General features: G+C 38.1%; 1 protein-coding gene across 1 annotated transcript in view; it reads left to right on the forward strand.

Moving 5' to 3' along the window:
• The window catches only part of ADAMTSL3 (ADAMTS like 3), a 519,919-nt gene that overhangs the window by 383,008 nt on the left and 112,435 nt on the right, over positions 1-24,476 (forward strand). Inside the window, exons 21-23 of the mRNA XM_081292846.1 lie at positions 7,545-7,692; positions 9,264-9,348; positions 17,926-18,215. Coding sequence (XP_081148972.1) covers positions 7,545-7,692; positions 9,264-9,348; positions 17,926-18,215 — 523 coding nt within the window. The remainder of the gene's footprint in view (positions 1-7,544; positions 7,693-9,263; positions 9,349-17,925; positions 18,216-24,476) is intronic.

Consider the following 24,476-nt stretch of genomic DNA (forward strand, 5'->3'; position numbering starts at 1 on the left):
GAGGTAATAAAAAACAAACAAATAGAAATCCTAGAAATGCAGGAAGCAATAAACCAACTTAAAAACTCAATTGAGAATACTACCAGCAGAGTAGATCACTTAGAAGACAGAACATCAGACAATGAAGACAAGGTATTTCAACTTGAAAAGAACATAGACAGCTCAGCAAGTCTGCTAAGAAACCATGAGCAGAACATCCAAAAATATGGGATAACATTAAAAGACCAAACTTAAGAGTCATTGGGATACAGGAAGGCACAGAGCTCCAAACCAAAGGAATGAGCAATCTGTTCAATGAAATTAATACAAGAAAACTTCCCAGACTTGAAGAATGAGACAGAATCCCAAATCCTAGAAGCCTACAGGATGCTGAATGTGCAAAATCATAAGAGATCCACACCTAGACACATTATAATGAAGATGCCCAAATACAGAATAAGGAGAGAATTTTAAAAGCTACAAGAGAAAGGAAGCAGATTACATTTAGGGGTAAACCAATCAGGATAACAGCTGATCTCTCAACACAGATTCTGAAAGCTGGAAGATCCTGGAATAACATATTTCAAACACTGAAATAAAATGGGTTCCAACCAAGAATCGTGTATCCGGCGAAATTAAGCTTCAGGATGGAAGATGAAATTAAAACCTTCCACGATAAACAAAAGTTAAAAGAATGCGCAGCTAGAAAACCATCTCTTCAAAAAATCCTTGGCAAACATTACAGGAAGAGGAAATGGAAAATAACATTGAAAACCAACAGTGGGAGGTAGGACAGTAAAGGGGGGAAAGTAATCAAAGAGGAAAACAAATCAGGTTTAGTAACATTAATAAACAAATATGGCTGGAAGAACAAACCATATCTCAATAATAACCCTAAATGTTAATGGCTTAAACTCACCAATTAAGAGACACAGGCTAGTTGAATGGATCACAAAACAAGACCCAACAATATGCTGCCTACAGGAGACGCATTTGATAGGAAAAGATATACATAGACTGAAGGTGAAAGGTTGGGAAAAATCATACCACTCATATGGACTTCGGAAACAAGCAGGAGTGTCCATGCTCATATCTAATAAAATAGATTTCAAGCCAAAGTTAATCAAAAGGGATAAAGAGGGACACTACATACTGCTCAAGGGAACCATACACCAACAAGACATAACAATCATAAATATATATGCCCCAAACAATGGTGCAGCTATGTTCATCAAGCAAACTCTTCTAAAGTTCAAGAGTCTAATAGACCACCATACAATAATTATGGGAGACTTCAACACACCTCTCTCACCACTGGACAGATCTTCCAAACAAAAGTTAAATAAGGAAACTATAGAACTCAATAACATAATTAACAACCTAGACTTAAGTGACATATATAGAATATACCACCCAACATCAAGTAGTTACACTTTTTTCTCAGCAGCACATGGATCCTTCTCAAAAATAGATCAAATATTATGTCACAGGGCAACTCTTAGACAATATAAAGGAGTAGAGATAATATCATGCATCTTATCTGATCATAATGGAATGAAACTGAAAATCAACGATAAAAGAAGGAAGGAAAAATCATGCATCACTTGGAGAATGAACAATAGGTTACTGAATGATCAATGGGTTTTAGAAGACATCAAGGAGAAAATTAAAAACTTCTTAGAGATAAATGAAAACACAGACACAACATATCGGAATCTATGGGACACATTGAAAGCAGTTCTAAGAGGAAAATTCATTGCTTGGAGTTCATTCCTTAAAAAAAGAAAAAACCAACAAATAAATGATCTCACACTTCATCTCAAAATCCTAGAAAAAGAAGAGCAAAACAACAGCAAAAGAAGTAGAAGGCAAGAAATAATTAAAATCAGAGCTGAAATTAATGAAATCGAAACAAAAGAAACAATTGAAAAAATTGACAAAACTAAAAGTTGGTTCTTTGAAAAAATAAATAAGATCAACAGACCCTTAGTCATGCTAACGAAGAGAAGAAGAGAGAGAACCCAAATTACTAGCATACGGGATGAAAAAGGCAATATCACAACAGACACTTCAGAAATACAGAAGATAATCAGAAATTATTTTGAATCCTTATACTCCAATAAAATAGAAGATAGTGAAGGCATAGATAAATTTCTTAAGTCATATGATCTGCCCAGATTGAGTCAGGAGGATATAGACAACCTAAACAGACCAATAACAATAGAGGAAATAGAAGAAACCATCAAAAGACTACCAACTAAGAAAACCCCAGGACCGGATGGGTATACAGCAGAGTTTTACAAAATCTTTAAAGAGGAACTAACACCAATACTTTTCAAGCTATTTCAGGAAATAGAAAAAGAGGGAGAACTTCCAAATACATTCTACGAGGCCAACATCACCCTGATTCCTAAACCAGACAAAGACACTTCAAAGAAAGAAAACTACAGACCAATATCTCTAATGAACCTAGATGCAAAAATCCTCAATAAAATTCTGGCGAATCGGATTCAAAAACATATCAGAAAAATTATACACCATGATCAAGTAGGATTCACCCCTGGGATGCATGGCTGGTTCAATATACGGAAATCAATAAATGTTATTCACCACATCAATAGACTTAAAAATAAGAACCATATGATCATCTTGATAGATGCAGAAAAAGCATTCAAAAAAGTACAGCATCCCTTTATGTTCAAAACTCTAGAAAAATTAGGGATAACAGGATCATACCTCAACATTGTAAAAGCAATCTATGATAAGCCACAGGCCAGCATCATTCTGAATGGAGAAAAATTGAAGGCATTCCCTCTAAGATCTGGTACAAGACAGGGATGCCCTCTCTCACCACTTCTGTTCAACATAGTCCTCGAAACACTGGCCAGAGCAATTAGACAGACGAAAGAAATTAAAGGCATAAAAATAGGAAAAGAAGAACTTAAATTATCACTATTTGCAGATGACATGATTCTATATCTACCAGACCCAAAAGGGTCTACAAAGAAACTATTAGAGCTAATAAATGAATTCAGCAATGTGGCAGGATATAAAATCAACATGCATAAATCAAATGCATTCCTGTATATCAGCAACAAATCCTCTGAAACGGAAATGAGGACAACTACTCCATTCACAATATCCCCCCAAAAATAAAATACTTGGGAATCAACCTAACAAAAGAGGTGAAAGACTTATACAATGAAAACTACAGAACCCTAAAGAGAGATATAGAAGAAGACCTCAGAAGATGGAAAAATATACCCTGTTCATGGATAGGCAGAACTAACATCATCAAAATGGCGATATTACCAAAAGTTCTCTATAAGTTCAATGCAATGCCAATCAAAATCCCAACAGCATTTCTTGTAGAAATAGATAAAACAATCATGAAATTCATATGGAATAATAAAAGACCCAGAATAGCAAAAACAATGCTAAGCAGGAAGTGTGAATTGATACCAGACTTCAAACTATACTACAGAGCAATAGTAACAAAAACAGCATGGTACTGGTACCAAAACAGGCGGGTGGACCAATGGTACAGAATAGAGGACACAGAGACTAATCCACAAAGTTACAACTATCTTATATTTGATAAAGGGCCTAAAAGCATGCAATGGAGGAAGGATAGCATCTTCAACAAATGGTGCTGGGAAAACTGGAAATCCATTTGCATCAAAATGAAACTGAATCCCTTTCTCTCACCATGCACAAAAGTTAACTGAAAATGGATCAAGGAGCTTGATATTAAATCAGAGACACGGCGTCTGATAGAAGAAAAAGTTGGCTATGATCTACATACTGTGGGGTCGGGCTCCAAATTCCTCAATAGGACACCCATAGCGCAAGAGTTAATAACTAGAATCAACAAATGGGACTTACTCAAACTAAAAAGTTTTTTTCTCAGCAAAAGAAACAATAAGAGAGATAAACAGGGAGCCTACATCCTGGGAACAAATCTTACTCCACACACTTCAGATAGAGCCCTAATATCCAGAGTATACAAAGAACTCAAAAAATTAGACAATGAGATAACAAATAACCCAATCAACAAATGGGCCAAGGACCTGAACAGACACTTCTCAGAGGAGGACATACAATCAATCAATAAGTACATGAAAAAATGCTCACCATCGCTAGCAGTCAGAGAAATGCAAATCAAAACCACCCTAAGATACCATTTCACTCCAGTAAGATTGGCAGCCATTATGAAGTCCAACAACAAGTGCTGGAGAGGATGCGGGGAAAAGGGTACACTTGTTCATTGTTGGTGGGACTGCAAATTGGTGCAGCCAATTTGGAAAGCAGTATGGAGATTTCTTGGAAAGCTGGGAATGGAACTACCATTTGACCCAGCTATTCCCCTTCTCGGTCTATTCCCTAAAGACCTAATAAGAGCATGCTACAGGGACACTGCTACATTGATGTTCATAGCAGCACAATTCAGGATAGCAAGATTGTGGAACCAACCTAGATGCCCTTCAATAGATGAATGGATAAAAAAAATGTGGCATTTATACACAATGGAGTATTACTCTGCATTAAAAAATGACAAAATCATAGAATTTGGAGGGAAATGGATGGCATTAGAACAGATTATGCTAAGTGAAGCTAGCCAATCCTTAAAAAACAAATGCCAAATGATTTCTTTGATATAAGGGGAGTAACCAAGGACAGGGTAGGGACGAAGAGCTTGAGAAGAAGATTAACATTAAACAGGGATGAGAGGTGGGAGGGAAAGGGAGTGAGAAGGGAAATCACATGGAAATGGAAGGTGTTCCTCAGGGTTATACAAAATTACATATAAGAGGAAAGGAGGGGTAAGAGAAGAATAATACAAGTGGAAGAAATGATTTACAGTAGAGGGGGTAGAGAGAGAAAAGGGGAGGGGAGGGGAGGGGAGGGGAGGGGAGGGGAAGGGGGATAGTAGAGAATAGGATAGACAGCAGAATACATCAGACACTAGAATGGCAATATGTAAATCAATGGAAGTGTAACTGATGTGATACAGCGATCTGTATACAGGGTAAAAATGGGAGTTCATAACCCACTTGAATCAAACTGTGAAATATGATATATTAAGAACTATGTAATGTTTTGAATGACCAACAATAAAAAAATAAATAAATAAATAAAAGAAAAAAAAAAGAATGTTCCCCTAGATTCGGTTATTATTAAATATAATATCCAAACAAACCAACATGAGTTTATTTCAAATTTGGTAAAATGTGATTACACATAAAAAGTAAAATTTCATTTGAAATCAGTCTTTCTTCAAGATGAGTGAGTCTTTAAAAATGGTACATGTATCCATTACCAGAAGGACACATGGGTTGAACAGTAATTTTCTTGTTAATGTTTATTGTTGGCTTTTTTTTCCTTTTGTGTTATACACACACCCTTGGAAGACTTGATCACCTAAATAGACTGGACTTAAAGGAATTTATTTCAGCAAATTCATTTAGTTCTTTTAACTCCTGAGTTATATGCCCAAATCCATGTGGTAGGCTATCATCAAAAAATCATTCTGAATGATTTGTCAGCTCACAATTTGCCTGAATTCTCTTTCCATATTGTTGAATGCAAAGAATACTGCCACAGTTGCAAAAGGAGTTGTTACTCAGTCCCTAGAGATTTGCACTTTTTCAGTCAATTGTACTTCTCCTACCTGAATAGGTAGTCATTAGCCCTTTGAGTCCTAGAAAACATGCATTCTGTTGACTTAAGAGCTTGTATGCCTTCCCATAAATATCACCACTTTTTCAGCACTTTTAATGTAAAAACAGTTTGTTAACCAGCTCATCTCATTCACTATCCTTGATTCCTAATGCCTTTCAGTTTTTTTCAGAATTATATTCTCAGTGATAAGGATTTGCTCGCATTGGGATATATTCAGCTACAAAGAGAAGCTCTGGAAATACCATGGACTCTAGTGGCCTCCTTGGTAGGAGTCCAGCTTCTCAGGGCTGCTGAAGAGGGGACAGTGTAGAAAGTGAAACCCATACAAAGGGGCACTACTATATTGATTCCATAGTTGTAGCAACTATACTACATAAGTCAGTTAATGATAAAGGGAAAAAAGAGATATGGGGGCATAGAACAATGCTGTACTATCTGCTCATATTTCTGTGAACCTAACATGGTCTCAAAACATGAAAGTCTGTTAACTTAAACACGTACATATTTGTACTCACCAATTATGTTAGCTGTCCATTGCTATAATCAAACCTGACATGAATAACTAGAAGGAGGAAAGATTTATTTATTTCAGAAGTTTCAGTCCATAGTCAGTTGGCTCCATTGTTTGGGCAACGGAACATCATGGCGGAAGGGCGTGGGGAGGAGAGCTACTCACATCATGGTGCCTGGGAAGCAGAAAGAGAAGAAGGGGCTTGGGGCAAGAGATAGTCCCCAAGGGTATGCCCTCAAGAATCCACTTCCTTCAACTAGGTTGTATCTCCTAAGAGTCAGCTGCAAATCCCTCAATGGATTAATCCACTGATGAGGTCAGAACCCTCATATTCCTGTTACTTCTAGAAGTCTTACCTATAAATATTGCCACACTGGGGACCACATTTTCAACATATGAGACTTTGGGGGACATTATGGAGCTAAACCATAACACCAATATATCTAGATAAATTAAAAAATAATATTGTAGAAGCTGGGCACAGTGGCACATGCCTATAATTCCAGCAATTCAGGAGGCTGAGGCAGGAGGATTGCAAGTTTTATGTCAGCCTGGGCAACTTAGCCAGCACCTATGTCAAAATAATAATAATAATAATAATAATAATAATAATAATAATGGTAATATAGCTCAGTGTTAGAACAACCCTGGGTTTAATCCCCAGTATGAGGGAGAAAAAAAGTCCTAGATTTTCCAAAGGACATGAAAACATTCCATTTATAGGGAATAGTAACTTTTAAATCATAAACAATTCAAAGAAAAAGGCTAATAATTACAAATTTCACAAAAAACTCAGAAAAACATTAGCATGTTTTATCTAATTGACACATCTGTAGTATTTTTGCCTATATTGTTTAACTGAATACTCTTTGATGGTCTCTTCATGTGACCATGGCTTTGCAACATCAATTTCTGTATGCAGAATGGAAAGTTTAACACTCTAGCATGGTTGATTGAAATGTAATTTTTGTATTTATAGTTTAGAAGTGTTTCTTCCAGATTCACTCAACTTGTTTTGGATAATATCATATTAAATTTAATCAAACCTAAGAAAACCTGAATTGAGTTTCTTTGATATTTGATACAAAGCAAAATAAGATTTCAGAACATTTATTTTTCTTGTGCTATGATCTCATCTTAAATAGTTTGTGAATTGAGAATTGGAAGCAGGCTTGTATAGGAGGGGCCTGGAAACACAGGAATCTCAGAAAAACAGCCTCTGCCCCCTTCATTATATATTATTTATTTGGACATCTTTTATGTTTAATATTTATGTAGATCAATGGTTTTCTTTTGCATATGGTAAAATAATGCCTTTGTAGACCTTTTCGTGAAAAAGAAACTCACCGTCTCCTCATTACCTCTTTTGAAGTGCACAGTGACTTGTGGCCGAGGGTTACGTTACCGGGTGGTTCTCTGTATCAACCATCGTGGACAGCACGTTGGGGGCTGCAATCCACAACTGAAATTGCACATCAAAGAGGAATGTGTCATTCCCATCCCGTGTCATAAACCAAAAGGTAAATTTTTGTTGTTTTTAATTTAAATCAAATGATGTTTTCCAGATCTCATTCCAATATCACAGCTTTTCTATTTCCGCTTATATTCTAATAGAAAGTGTTTTAATGACAGTTGGCAGTGGAGTTGTCCACCTTGATTAAGAAATTGAGCACATGCAATTTATCGAGGAGGCAAAACTGAGCCCCTGTGGATTTGGTACATAGAGAGTGGTTCCTATCTGTGCACACTTGTGCTATGTACTTCTTTGATGGGCATCAAATAATATGATGCAGTTCCTGCCTTCAAGAAAACGAGGAGGAGAAAAGAAAGGGGAGGAAGGAAAAAGAGGAAGAAGAGCAGAAAAAGGAAGAAGTGGCAGAGGAGGAGGCGGTGGAGGCAGCTGCTTTGCTCCTCAAGATTTTTTCTCCTTTGTTCTCACAGTACGTTGTATACACTCCTCCACTGAAGCATTAAGTTTCTTGCAGGAGGAACACTGGCATGGTCATCGTGTGTCATAGTGCTTGAAATGAAGATTTTTGGATCCCAATCGAGGACTATGAGTGCATTTAGAATTTCTCCAATAGTTCCTATCAGAGAAGGTTAACAAGTCTTGGCTTCATCGATCAAATATATTCTCCTTTCTGTATACGATTACTTTCATGTATGTTAGGAAGGCACTATCAATCCTTATGACAAATAGCTTCCTTCTTGAAAGGGATAAAAGTTGTTCCCACCTGTTTATAAACAGGATTCCTCTTTAGTATTTTAGAAGGATGTTAAAATTCTCCCTCTTTATTTTTGGGTTCATTATCTATTCGAATAATCTCACAATTACCATTCAATCAACACATACTTGACTGAGTCTCTCTCATCATTTGCCATGGCAGGTGTACACGTTATATAACTGTCAGTAAAGCCCTTTCTCCTTTCTTTTGTATTCCATGGTACTTTCATAGACACTTTCTTATTATCTGTAATTTCCCTAGAGCAGCAGCCCAAAATTATTTTCTCTCTTATTTCACAACTAGATTTGTTTCTTTCCTCACATCTAAGGAGGCTTCAAAGGACAGAAGGAGGCACCAGTTTGCTCCTTTGTGCCAGATGTAATTACTAATCATCTCCCTTAGCAACAATTAAAGTCTGAGTAAACCATAGCACACACACTCTCTCATACTCCCACTTTATTAACCTCCATGCTATTTGTTTTTCTCTATTAATTTCTTTGTTCAGAGGACAAAATAATTTGTGGCAAAAGAAAGCAAGCTGATATTGTTGAAGTTAAGAGCTTTAATATGCAAAGAACAGAAAATGGTATTGATTTTTGAAAGGCATTTTTATGTTTAACTTTGAGAACACATTCAAATGTATCGTGGGGATCATTTGGGTTGCATTTTGTAATGTGTTAATTTAAAAACATGGCAGAAATTTTTATTTATTCCAGAATTCACCTAATGTACTGTGCTGAAGGACTCGCATTTGAAAAACATGACCTCTTTATTAATGACATTTTCAGCCAATAGTGATTCATATAGCCAAAAACTTATGATTAATAATAATTAAGCTTATTATTTGTGCTCATTTTTTTTCTTAGAAAAAAGTCCGGTGGAAGCTAAGTTACCTTGGCTGAAACAAGCACAAGAACTAGAAGAGACCAGAATAGCAACAGAAGAACCAACGTGAGTCCAGGGCCCTTTGTGGGAGTAATCAGGGCATAGCCAGTTAACATGATATATGTAATTTTTGTACTCATCAGAGTGCAATGATACATTCAGTATCCAAATGACCTGGGTTTGCAGACTCTAGAGAGCTTGAGTTGGCTAGAATGTTTCTGTATTTCATAACTCAGCATCTCACTTTGGCAGTATCTGTGAGAAGCACAGAAAAGAACAGCGTTATTTAACTCAAAGCAGACCCAGTGTTCTGTTGCAATTAAGAGATGGGGATAATTTCTAGATTAACACATGATTTAACTAAGGACCATGACAGTATTATGCAAATAAACCAGTCATTCCATAGTTAAATCTTGGCCAAACTCTACAAAACCAGTTATGATGAAGTGAATCCAGGTGACCTGAGTGCTTATAAGGAGCAATCCAGGGCTGATGTGGTATGGAGCAATGGGAAGCACATGGTATTATGGGTATCAGGACTTATATCAATTGCTATTAACTATGTGACCTTAGACAAGTCTTTGTAGTTTCTTGTGTCACATTCTCCTTATTTATAAAAGGGGTAGGTTGAACTCAATCTCTCTGGGATCCATTCCAATTCAAAATTTCAGTGACTGCTATCCACATGGTACAAGTCTGGATTGCAGGTGTCAGTCGAAATGCAGAATCAAGAGCAAATCAAAGAAGCTCCGTGGAAGCCGAAATATAGGGACCAAAACCAAGGAAGGAGCCAAGGTGCTCTGAAATTTTTAGCACAGAAGTCTATTAGAATAGCTGCACCAATGATAGACTCAAGTAGTGGATAGCTGGTTCCATGTCAGACATGTTGAGTCTGTGGCAATGAGAAGCTATCCACAAAGAACATGTAGAACATGCAGAATGAGACAGGAGAGGGGATCTCAGCAGCAGTCTGGCCCATTTCCCTGAGAGATGAAGCCCAACCTGCCCCTTTTGTAAATAAGGACAGTGAGACACAGAAACTTTAAAGACTTCTCTAAGGTCAGTGAGCAGAGGTGGTTAGTGAGAAGTGGTGGTTCTAAACTCTAATCTGCATGGTACTATGGGTCCATTTCCCCACACTAAGGCAGCTCTGGGACTATTTCCTCATAATAGCTCATACATTTCTTTTTTAGCACCTTCAGCAATGGGCAGATTTTCCCACTCATTCTTACATTGAACAACCCAAATTATTTGCGGTACTTTTTTTTCTCCTGCTGAGCCAAAATATACCTCCTTCTAATTTCTGTTTTCTGAAACAGAAAAAATAAAAACACCACACATCTACTTCCTATTCCACGTGACAAGTTTTCATAAATTTGAAGAAAGCTGTCATGGATCCCAAGAGCTTTGTCTTTTCCAAGCTCATCATTCTTAGCCTTTTCAGCAGTTTCCATGTGTTGTTTTTAGATCCCTTACCAACCTTATGGCTCTTTTCAGAACATTCTCTCATTTATCAATGTCCTTTCTAACTGTGGTCCAGCCCAGCTGTGAATCCCAGGAGACAGTGGCTTGCTTCTCTGTGAGAAGGCACTATGCCTTTAGTGATCAGGCCAAGAGCATTGGCACATCTCAGTGATGACACAGACAGACTTTTCCACATGGACCTTTGTCAGGCCCAAAAATGACCACAGAAGACACTGGATGCTGTGAGGGTGAATGACCCCAGAGTGATTGAAGGAAGGGAGGAGTGTTGGGTTCATGATAGAGCCCAGAGGTCTAGAGGATCAAGGGGAACCAGAAAAGATGGGCAGTGGAGTAAAGTAATGTGTTCAAACCATAAAAACTCATTATTACAGAGACTGAAGGAGTCCAAGGTTCAGGAGGGGTAGCAAATAGGATTCAAATCTCGCAGAAGGTCAAGGAAAAAATGGAGGAAGGAGAGAAAGTAAATTGATTGATAGGAAATTCATTTCCAGGTGATTTTACAGTAGCATCATTCAAAGGTCAGAGAGGGAAGCATTGTGGATATTTTAAGAAGTGAATTTCCAAATATGAAGGAAATGAGACAATGAGTAATTGACTACTAAAGGAAAGAGTGAAGATTGATAGGCTGATAGAAAAGAGTGTGTGTATGTATGTGATTTTTGGTTGTCATTTTTCATTTGAAGTTAGGTCAGTCTTGACCTATTAAAAAGATAAGGATTTTATACAAGTAAGTGGACATCTGTAGGTTTCCAACTGTATGAGGAAGGCATTGGGCTAAACTGCTAGAAGCCACCTACCCACCCACCCACCACACACACGTCTGTGGTCCTCCAAGGAAAGTCATAAACTTTTTAGTCCAGAACAGTTCTGGGTCCTACTGGGTCCTGATGATATTTACCAAAATCTTTCCCGGTTTCAGATCCTTCTCTCCATTTCTATTGCCATCCCCATCCAGGACCTGAATTTGCTTACCAAGATACCTACCACAGCTTTCTCATTTGTTCCTCACTTGTTCCTCTTCTACCCTCGATATAGCCACCAGACTAGTCTAACTAAGGCACAGATCTGATTCTTCCTTTGCAATATTCAGAATATCCAAATGCATCCTCATCTAAATATTTATCTTTATATTTATCACCTAAATATTTATCTTTGTTCAATAGGCCAGCACTTTAAAGGGAATTGCCCTTCCTGGGTCCAGTCCCTTCCCTGGCCAGTTTCTTGCTTTGGCTTGAATGGGACACTCAGCTGCACAGACCTGTTGGCTGTTCTTGCCTATAGCAGAATGTCCCTCACCTCCACCCCTTTCACTGTTCTTTCTTATCTGTTGAAAATGTGCCCTTCATATTGTGTTCTTAAAAACTTCTATATTATAGAAAAATTTAAACCTATATAAAAGAATATTATAATGGACCCCCATGAGCTCATCACTCACTGTCAACAACTGTCACCTCAAAGCCACTCTTTTTTATCTATGCCACCAATACTGTTCCCACCCTGACAGACATGACAACATGACATGTCACTCATAAACACTTAAACATGCATCTATAAAAAGGAAGCAGTATTTTTCATAATAAAAATATCATTTTTTAAATGGTTGTCCTCAAATCACCTCTATCAGAATCACCTGTGTTACTTTTTAAACTCTGATTTCTGTTTCAGACACTGAGAGTAGAGACCTATTACCAACTTTTTTTTTCTATTGGATCTGTGATTTTTTTTATTATAGTAAGACCTTCTCAGCATAAAATTTACCATTTAACCATTTTAAAGTAGACAGTTCAGTGGCATTACATACATTTACACTGTTGTTCAATCCATCTCCAGAACTTTTTCATCATCCCCAACATAAATCCTGAACCCAATAAATAATAACTCCCCATTTACTTCCCTCCTGCTCCACCCCCAGACCCTGGTACCTTCTATTCTTCTTTCTGTCTTTACAAATTCCAGTCACCAGCATTTTTAAACAAGCACCCCGGGTGACTTTGAGAGGTGGGTGGGGTATGTATCCAATTTGGGGAACCACTGGATCAGATGCTCCCAAAGTCCCTTCCAAAATCAGAAAATACTGTTCATATTATTGAATTAGAAAAGGGCAGTGCAACATAAGCTACTGTGGTTCAGCTCATAGTCATCACAAACCTATAGTTTCCATCAGCCCCACTGACTTTACTGGGGATTCTTCCTCCCCTGTCCACAGAGCAGAGCTAATTCGCTCTTTACCCCTGAAGGATGCCACCACCCTTCTCTCCCACCCTGGGAGACTGGGCCAGCAGCACCTGATCCCCCAACATGCACAGCTGCCTCTTCCCTACCTTCCCACATCTCTCCCTCTGAGGGCTCCATGCAATCTTCCTGTGCAGTTCACACCACCTGCCAGTTTCTGGCCTGTTCCTGGCCGTCTGGTGTAAAGTTTATAGTTTCCTGCCACTTCTGACTCTGTTCATTCCCTCAATTTCCAAACAAAACCACAGCATATCTCAGCTTCCAGTTCATCCTTTTATTATCACTGTCTTTTGTGGCTTGGGGATGCTTACTGTTGACAATGGACCAGGAGATGAGCACAGCTGTATTTTAGATCCCTGGAGGAAAGCCTGCCAAACCAGCCTGGAGAAGATAAATATTTCTGCTTCTATGGTTTACCATGGCCCAAGCTCTGAATTTACATAGGGAGCGGATGTTCAAAAGGCTTTTTTTTTTAATTAGGAAAATAAAAATTATAGCTTATAAACTTAAACCAAGGGAACTGCAGTTTCGACCTTAGCTTTCAGCTGTGGAATGTGTCCACAGTTGATATGGTTCATTGGTTGGAAGTTGTTTAAAGTTCCTCCCTGGAGCCTTCTCCGATTCTATGGGATTCTCAACACTTCTGCAGTTTTGCTGTCCGAGCTCCCATTTTTCATATGTGAAAACTAAAGAAACCAGACAGTCACTTTGCATGATTTCTTCACTACTATTTTAGCTTCTCCATTGAAATTGAATTTGCCAAAATCAAATTAGGTTGTATGCCAGGAATCTGTTTGCTCAACAATGACAAATATTGAGGGCTTCTTTTATGGCAGACCATGTTTAAGGGTTCAACATGGATTAGCTTGCTTAATTCTCAATTTTCACAACAAATCTATAATATTATTATTGTCTTCATTTTGGGCAGAGGAAGCCAAGGCACAGAAAGAATAAGGAATTGTCCACCATTTCAGAGCTATCCCGTAGTGGACAATGATTCTACACTATTGGTGCAAGTTGAGCATCCCTAATCCAAAAATACAGAACTCACAGTGCTCTCAACTCTGAAACTTTTTGAGCATAGATATGATACCACAAATAGAAAATTCCACACCTGACCTCATGTGAGGGGGTGTAGTCAAAATGCACTAAAAATATATAGTAAGATTATCTTTAAGATATATGTATAAAGATTATAAGAAGCAGATGAATTTTGTGTTTATACTCGGATTCTATCCTTTAGATAGCTCATTAAGTATATGCAAATATTCCAGAATAAAAAAAATTCAATATCTGAAACACTTCTAGTCTCAAGCATTTTGGATAAGGGAGACTCACTCTGTACTGGGAAGAGCTGCAGTTTCATGTCAGATGACTCCAATTCAAGTCTCACCAATCCAAGGTTGGTCTAATGGAGTAGACAGAGAAGTGAGTGCTATACTATGGTATTTTATGGAGTGTAAGATTATAGGGTACTGTGATTACCTTATGGTAAGATGACATCATGTATCCTTAAGAATCAGGGATGGCTTCCTGGGAGAGATCATACAGGAATTGAGATCCTAATGTCTTGAGGTGTCAGAAGAACAGCAATTCAGATATTTGGAGTAGACATTGTGTGCAGACTGTTTAGGTGGCCTGAGTGTGGAAACAAGCCAGGGGGTGGAGTGGGGCAGTGACAGCAGCAGGGTTACAAGTGGAGAAGTGAGCAAGTCCTGGAGATGTTCTGTGGTTCATTAAGGAGCTTGGATTTTTCTGGAGGCAGTGGCTGCCATTGAAGGAAAAGAACCTAATTGCTACTGGGTTGCATTATAGAAAGATCTCTCTGGCTGCCTGCAGTTTGTTTCTGATTATTCTCTGTGATAAACAAAACAGCAACAAATCCCAGATGACATATCTCTAATTGTCTCATTAGGAAGTATTTGCTGGAGTGGAGTTTCTGGGCCAGAAAACAGGCAGACACATTGAAGGCATTTAAATTCTACAGTCACATTTCCTTTCAGAAAATCGGTACTGATTTCTCCTGCCAGCAGCAGTACCAAAGCTCACCTTTTTTCCTGAAACACCTTAATTAACATTGGAAAAATTATCTTTTTTGGGGGGTGGACTGGGGATTGATTCCAGAGATGCTTTACCACTGAGCTACATCCCCAGCCTATCTATCTATCATCTATCTATCTATCTATCTATCTATCTATCTATCGATCTATCTATGTATTGAGACAGGATCTCACTAAGTTGCTCAAGCTGAGGCTGACCTTGAACTTGTGATCATCCTGCCACAGCTTCCCAAGTTGCTAGAATTACAGGCATGTGCCCTCAGGCCCTGCTGGGAAGTTATCTTTTTTTAAAATACTCTTTTCTAGTAATCTTTATGGGTTTATATTTTACACTGATCCAGAAGGAATTTACTTTGACATGTCACATGCAAAAATCAGTCTAACTTAATTTCTTCCCAAACAACTTCATAACTTAGCACCATCTATTGAATAAACTACTCATTTTGATTTTAAAATGTCATCATTCTGTAAAGTATGGCATTACTGGTGCCATACTATTTGAATTATTTTATCTTTTTAATCAGGCTGTGCAGTTACTCTTAATTGTTATTTCTCTTAAAAATGTTCTTGATTATTCTCACTTAACATTCTATAAAATTTTAGAGTTGTATTGTCTGTGTCTGTCCCCTCCCATACCCCTGCCCAAATTGCCTTAGATGTCAGAACTGGAACTGCATTATTTCTAAATTAAGCAAAGGAGAACAAACATCTTTGTAATTTTGAGTCTTCCTGTTCAGGGAAATAAAGTGTACTTTGTCTTTGGGCTCAGAATCTCCTCAGGTTTTTATAGTTTTAGTTGTATCAGGTCTGCATATTTCTAATACATAACAAACTCATGGATCTTAAGTAATTTTTCTTATACTTTGAAAGGTTTTTCTCATTTGTAAAAATAGGAAAATAATGACAATTCCTGAAGTTGTTGTGTAAATTATATTAAATAATACATGTAATATGCTTAGCATATGGCCTGGCAGCAAACATTGTTAGCTGAATTCTGGGAAAACTGGTAATTTTAGGATATGCACTATATATCTGTATTTCTTTACAGATACACATACATTTATAGTTATAGACTACTTTATTAAATTCTTTTATTTTTTTCCAAAAAATTTCAATTAATTTTACTGTTTTTCAAAATTATGTCATCTTCAAATAGTGATTTTTTTTTGTCTATTCTGTTTATTCTTTCCTAATATGTGCATCTGCTTTTCTGACCTTCTGTTTTATTTTAATTTGTATTTTAAAATCTCATTTTGCTTATCCTTATACATTTTATGTTTCTGAAGTCATTTGATTTTATTTGTATCTTCTATGGTTCCATAAATCAGAGACTCTTTTTAATAGGAGAATTTAATCCATTTAAATTGGTTACCATTACTAAATAGTTATGATCTCCATTTTCCATCACCAACAAAGTTTTCTTTGTAGCCCATCCCTCCTTCTACCTCCTAATATCTTTACTTCTTTTCTTTCTTTCTGAACACCATATTAACTTCTAAGTCCTCCATGTGTCATCAGTTTGATCTTCAGTCATATCTTTTCTGCTTTTTTTCCCTTGTTCTGAATTACTTCTTTTTTACATCTTTATTTTATTTTTATGTGGTACTGAGGATGGAACCCAGCGCCCTGCGCATGCCAGGCGAGTGTGCTACTGCTTGAGCCATGTCCCCAGCCACTGAATTACTTCTTAGATTTCTAATTGTCTTTTTACATTTCACAGTTGGTTTCCTCAGCTCTGCGGTTTTCCATTTTATTCCATTGTTTCACTTCTCATATCTAAGCTCCCACATGAGTGAATTGATGTTCTTAAGGCCTTCTGTTGTGCAGAGATGCAGGGAACACACTGTTGTCCTCTGGGTGTGTTTCACCTGGATGTGGCTCTTCAGTGTTCTCATATGACTACGTTCCTTTCTTGCCTTTAAAAAAAAATATTACCAGGAGTAGTGGGGAGAGAGTAAGAATTGTGTGGATATAATAATAAGAAGAAGTAATACAGATAAAATCATATTAGATATACATATCCAAAGTCCATCATTTGGTCACCCTTGATTTAGTGGGTAATAATTTAGGATAAGAAATAAATGCTTCATTCAGCCAGATTGTGAAATACCTTTAATATTTTAAAGAAGATTCATCAGCTTAGTGCATTAACATAGTAAATATGAAAGAATATTAAAGTTTTGTGCATTTTGCAAAAGGCACATATGATAGCCTATAGGTTAGCCCCTAAACATTGAAACATTCTTTACAACATCTCTTTACAACATCTGTTGTAAAGAATAAGCTCATGGGGCTGGAGTTGTGGCTCAGCGGTACAGCGCTCGCCTAGCACATACGAGGCCCTGGGTTCGATCCTCAGCACAACATAAAAAGGTATTGTGTCCAACTACAATTAAAAAAATATATATATATATACAATTAAAATATACATATGAATAAGTTTGCAAAAGATTCACTGAATAAATATTGGTGAAAATCTCCATATTTTAAAATAAATTAAAGGAGGTAGAAGGAGGGATGGGCTGCAAAGAAAACTATTAGAATTTAAACTCCTATTAGAATTTGTGTCTACATGATGATTTATTTATTACTAAATATTGAAAACATAAACTTTTGTAACAATAGTTTGTTCTTATCATAGCACAGAATTTGATTTTTTTATACAGATGCAAGAGTAGGGCATAGTTTTTTTGTTTTCTGTTGTTTATAAGATCTGAAAGTTTGTTAACTGCATAATAGAAGTGCAGCACCCCAAATGAATTCCCTCTGAAGGCAGATGGTTATGTTTTCCTTTGTTGATTGCCTGACACTACTCCTGTTACAGCCTGTGTGTGACCTCCTTTCCTGGCCCTGTGATTTTCCTTAGGTTCATTCCGGAACCCTGGTCGGCCTGCAGTACCACATGTGGGCCGGGCATACAGGTGAGAGAGGTCAAGTGCCGAGTGCTGCTCACATTCACACAGACAGAAACTGAGCTTCCAGAGGAAGAGTGTGAAGGCCCCAAGCTGCCCACAGAGCGGCCATGCCTCATTGAAGCTTGTAACGAGAGTCCTGCATCGAGAGAGCTGGATGTCCCTCTCCAAGAGAAGGACAGTGACATGACTTACGACTGGGCGTATGCTGGCTTCACCCCTTGCACAGCAACATGTTTGGGAGGTACTTGAACCTTTGCTTAAGGGACAGTTATGTCATGTTTTTCTAGTGGTTTGAGAAGTTACCAAATTGGGTAAGCAAGATAAGCACACTAGCAGAAGTCTAAAGGGGATAAAGTCATTCCAACAACGGAAAACTAGGCTTTCATGTTTTTTAGCTATTATTTTAGAAAGGCAAAAGGTAATGGGATTGTATCCTAATTAAAAAAAAATCGTATGTTTCTTGGGCAGTAAGAATCTGCATAACTGAGATGGGTTGGGCCTCACTGGCTAACATTGGATAGACAGGGAAATGCAGAATGGATAAGTTGAATCCATCTGGCATTGAAAATACACATCGAGGGAGCCTTGAATTATCACAGAGGATGCAACTTTCGGTCAGAGCTTGTCCTGCACATTGGGACAGGAACCAGGGCAGAAGGAACCAGTCACCATGATTTATATGTGTGAGTATGTATGGATGACATGCATAGGCAGGAAGCCCTGTTAGGATTAGGAAGGGTTTGTGTAGCCTGACCCCTCAGGGTACAGAAGTTTCCCTCTGGATTATTTAAGCACTACAGGATCCAAAAGTGAGCAGATGAGCAGGAAGCAGACATACAGATAGCCATTCTTTAGGGCTCTGTTGAAAGGAGTAGAAATTGTCAAAAGGAAAGCTAGTTCTTTTACCAACGTGAAAGAGATAGCCTCTGTAGCAACCCAGGGCCCTGAACACCCTGTCCTCTGACTCCTCCTCGTGGCTTCTAGCCAGCTGCCCTAGAATTTACCTGAGCATATTCTGAGTTAGTCCCAGCCAAAGCAAGGAACATACAGGGAGCCACTGCCTCAGAGACACTGGCTCAGAAGATCCCTCCTCCCCCCCAGGGGGTCCTGTGTCCTTTGCTTGGAAATCTTTATTGATCTTGGAGTGCGTTATATGTGAGCCCCTCACCTTTTGTTTCCTAAGCTCTTGAGACGGAATTTTCAATCCTTGCCATAATCCTCGCTCCAAAAATCAATGGTATCTACCTATTCTTGTTGCTGTGTGATTCAACCCTAAACCAGCCTATCCTTGACACCTCTTCTCTAAAATTGCCAGAGTGGCATGTGCCTCAACTGGAGGCCTCATCCAGCCTTTCACATGGAGGGAGTCACACGTCTGGAATTTAGGAGAGGAATCCTTAGCTGCCTCTGGAGTCTTTCTTCCTGTCTTGGGAAGAAAAACTTCTCCTTAGTTCCTAGAAGTTTATTCCATCCAGCTAGGAATTTAGCCTTTCTGATGCTTTTGGAGCTTACACGTTTGCTGTGTCTCTTCCCTCCATGACACATAGTCTCAGTTGCCCCCAACACTGCTTTGTGTCTGTTCCTGCTGAAAGCTTAATCCTCTCCCTCCATGTTCAGGATCCTGGATACCTCTTTATGTATGGATGGATGTATGTATGTCTTGGAAATCTTAGCACTGACACGCCCTTGGCAATTTGCAAAGTGGTCCTTTCTCTCCACGAGCCTAGGGAAACCCTGTAGAGATAGCCAATGACAATCACATAATCACTGTACTAGGTGCCTGGAACTTTCTACTACATAAATGCAAAATATAAATATCTGCACCACTTCTCAGTCACCACATTGCTGCAGTCTTATCAGGGACCTGGAGCTGTATCTTTCACTAGGAAAGCAGTCCTCTTATTGCTTGCATACCCCCCAATCTATTTCATTAATCTCAAGCTTTTAAACATTGTCATTGATAAAAATCTGTGTATCTTCTATTACTCTGTCATCCATGATTTCAATTCTTTTCCTCTGTATATGGGAAAACACAATATGTTGTACCTTTAGAACTCAATAGACCATTTGGAGTGGAACCCCCCAAAAATGACCGAGTCAATTCTAATTCAGTTGGGAGAGTCAATTCTAATTCAATTCTAATTCAGCTGCTGTTAGACCTCATTTTTTGGAGCCTGATACTAAAATGCTAGCATTTGCTTTTTTGTCCCCAGCACCCACTGAGATGACTGTGGACTCCCCTTCCCATATGAGTGCACCTGCTGGAGTGATTTTCTGATTTTTTTCTGTAGTAGTTTTATTGAGATATAATTTACAATTATATAGTTTATGGATGTGAAACATACAGTATAGTCTTTTTTTAGTATATTCACAAAAGATGTGTAATCATCAACCTAATCAATCTTAGAACCCTTTAAACCCCAGTCCCCGGCAACCACTGATCTACTTTGTGATGGTTCTAGATATTTCTTTTAGTGGAATCCTGCAATATGCGTCCTCTATTATTGGCTTCTCTCACTTTTAGCTTAGTGTTTTCATGATTCATCCATGTTGTGTCATGTTTCAGGACTTTGTTCCTTCATATGGTCAAATGGTATTCCATTATGTGGTTACACCACATTTTATTTAGACATTCACCAATTGATGGCAGTTGGGGTTATTTTCATGTTTTGTATATTATGCTATGAACATTCATGTAACAATTTTTGTGTAGGCACATATTTTAATTTCCCATGAGTATGTACTTAAGGGTAGATAGAATAGCTTTTTTGTTTGTTTGTTTTTTATTTTATTTTATTTATTTATTTTTATTAGTTGCTCAAGACAATACAATGATCTTGACATATCATACATTTGATTCAAACAGGGTATGAATTCTCATTTTTCCACGTGTGCAGATTGCAGGAAGCATAAATGTTTTATGAAACAATGTGAAACTTGACTAATTGAGATTATTTTTATCTTCCCAGTGGACCTTTTGTCCTGCTGTGGGAAAAAAAAAACAACTGTGAGAAATGCCACTCAGTATGCAGATGGATATTTGATTTTTTCCCCCTTGTACTAGGGATGGGATCCAGGGCCTCTTACATGCTAGACAAGTGCTTTACCCCTGAGCTACAGGTACTTTCTTTCTGCTGTAGTCTTGTAAATCTGGAATTTGTTTTACAAAATTTGACAGAGCTCAATTTGGTAATCTTTCAACACTCAGTTAAGCATCCTCTTAGCCCTGTAAGGGTGTACTTTACTGCGCAATTCTGGGATTAAAATGAACCTTGAGCACCCACTAACCTAAATTTTACAGTTGAGGAAGCTCGGAGAACCTTTGACTACCTCTTAAGTGAAAATGAACAACTTGATTGTCATTCTTTAGAAAGGATTGGTTAGTTGAACTATATATGTGAATATAATAAGCTTTATAACTTTATAAAAAGTTATGTTTTTAATTTCTTGGGTTCAAGTTTAAAAAATGAATAAACTATAAAACTGAAGAGCTAACTATGGAACAAAAATTCTCTACAAAAACTGGAAATTGAGTGCTTATTTTGTTAGACCCTATGAATTTTTACTGAGTTCTGTGCTAAATATCAGGAATATAAAATGAATAAGACAAGTCTTTGATGGAGCACAGATTTTGGTTATTTTGATTTCATTATTTCAAACACATTGCATATAATCACTGACATTTGCCTCTCTGTGACCTATTTTATCATAGTTCTAGAAGCTGAGCCCCCACAAGTCCACTTACATGTGAATGTGGGCTTTTAAACCCTCACTTTGGATAGCAGAGAGGACAAGCCTGTGATGACTGACATCACAGTGAGATGAAATTCTCAAAGCCACGAAGTTATTTCTTAAATACCCCTATTCTGGTAGAAGAGTAACAAATACAAATTACAAATTGTGAAAACAAAAATTTTGGCCACATCTTCAAATTCTGTATATTTGCTAGCTTATCTTCACATCATAGGGGAAATAAAACCGTTTTTTGAAATTGTTGCTGCATAAGTCTTCTTTCACATTAGAGTAGCAAATAGCAAGAGAGTTCTTTTTTAATTCCTGAAAGTGGGATGAATCCAGACATACTCAGTCTCCAGCTTCCATAGTGCATGTGTGTGTGTGTGTGTGTGTGTACATGTGCGTGTGCATGTGTGCATGCCTGTGCAGGCAGGGAGGTAGGTAGGCTGGGCGGGTGTGCAGCACCGTGTGTGTGTGTGTGTGTGTGTGTGTGTGTGTGTGTGTGTTTGTGTGTGTATACACCTTTTTAGTGCCCTCTGGGAAGAATTTGCTACATCATAAACATTCCTTACCAAAGTCCTTTCATATTTTATACTGTTGTTGTCTTCACCTATATATTTTCTAACAGCACAGGCTAGTACTAAATGGACTTTTGAGGCCTGACCCCTGCTCTGCTGCTCTCTTTGAACTATTTGTTGAAATTTGTAGATGGGTGGTTCATTTTTGTGTAATGGGGAAAGCCATGCCTACCTCACTGGGAATAATGAAAGGACTAAATGTATTAAATAGGTGATATTGGAGAAGTGTTTAATCATAATCTGGTTCATGGTACGTAATGAACATCATTTGAGTTATTATTACTGTGGTATAATAATAGGGTATTTCTTTTACATTAGAATGCTGATTATTTTTTCTCTTTTTAAGAATCTGACTAATGGGGCTGGAGATGGAGCTCATTGGTAGGGTGCTTGCCTAACATGCTCATAACCCTGGGGTTAATCCCCAGCACCACAAAAAGAAACAAAAATAAGAACAACACAAAACTGACATTGTTGAATCTCTTAATATTTTAATAGTTTTCCTGCTCATTTTTTATGAGTTTTCTATGTATTCATCTGCAAATATTGAAGATTTTATTCTTTCTTCAAAATATTTATCATGTTTCATATCTGATTGCTTGTCTAGAATTTCAAGAAAAATAGTTCATAATGTGGATGATATCAATGTTGGCTTGGTCCTAGCAGTAATGGAAATCTATGGTTTTTTTTTTTTTCATTTCAAAACAACATTTAGCAAATAGTTAGTGTGTGTTTCCGTGTAGTAGGTTGGGTGATAGGGAATCAGTAGCTCCTAACTTTGCAACTCCATTCTAATGGAGCAAGGGCATTAACCACATGATCACCCACATGTGTACAGTTACCTCTGGTGATAGCAGCTGCAAAAGAAGAATGTGGTACTATGAAAGCATACAAGAGAGGGAACTTGGCCTAATTAGTAAAGTCAGGGAAAGCCTCTCTAAAAACTTGAGTTTTTAATTGATGTAATTTATGAAGAATTGGTTAAACAAAGGAGGGTTTGGAGGGGGAGGCCCTGAGAGAACTTCACAGAGAGAGCATGTGCAGAGGCCCTTGATGTGTGGCAGCATGGTGTGTGACACATTTCCTGGCCTGAAGGAGCCAGGTACAGCTGGAGTATTGACAGTTAGGCAGAGCTCAATGTGAAATGATGTTAGGGACGAAGGCGGAGGCCAGAAAATTGAGGCATAGCAGGCCAGTTTGATTTGGATCTTTGAAAATCATAGGAAGCCATTCTAGTAATTAAAGAGGGAGTGACATGACCAAATTTTTATTTATTTCCACCCTCTCACATCATAGAGAGTGGAACAGAAGGCACAAGAATAGACATAAGAAACAACAGGAAGCTATTGCCTTTTCCAGGCAAGGCCAGGTGTGGTGGCATACTCCTGTAATCCCAGTGATTTGGGAGGCTGAGGCAAGAGGATCACAAGTTCAAAGCCATCCTCAGCAACTTAGTGAGGCTCTAAGCAACTTAGTGAGATCCTGTCTCAAAATGAAAAATAAAAAGGGCTGGGGATGTGGCTCAGAGGCTAAGTACCCCTGGATTCAATCCCTGGTATAAAAAAAAAGAAAGAAAAGAAAGAAAGAAAGAAAGAAAAGAAATAAAGAAGGCAAGCTTGTTCTGGAGTCGGGATGGTAGTGGTGTCAGGGAAGATGGAGGATGACTTTGAGAGATGTAGAAGAGTCTGTCAAGGGAGAGGGTGAAAAGGAAGGAGTTGGTTAATCTGAGTCTGGGTCTTCTTTTAGAAGGTGATGAGTGTCCAGTTTGAGAAGGGAAACAATGAATTCATTTAATATTTTTAAGGTGCCTTTAGACTTTCCAAATGGAGATAGCAGTCAGGTGTGTGATTCTGAAGCAAAGTGGAGACGTCTGAACTACAGATTCACAGAGGTGTGGCTGAGAATTTTCAGGAAGAAGATATATGTGAAGAGTGTGTTAAAGTCAAAGTCATGAGGAAAATCAACATTTAATGGCTAGGTGGAGGACACAGAGCTGCAAAAATATACAAGAAGAAAAGATCAGTAAGATGGGGAGAAAACAGAAGGGTGTGATATGGTGGGATGGAAAGGTAGGAATTCAGAGTTGACACTGGGCTTAGCAATGCGAAGTCAGGGGTGACCAAAGAAAGGGTCTTGTCGTTGGAATAGCAGAGATCGAGGCCAAATTTAAGAGAGCTGAGGAATGACTG

The sequence above is a fragment of the Spermophilus citellus genome (genome assembly GCF_964194105.1).
Source record: "Spermophilus citellus genome assembly, chromosome: 4".
Lineage (NCBI taxonomy): Eukaryota > Metazoa > Chordata > Mammalia > Rodentia > Sciuridae > Spermophilus > Spermophilus citellus.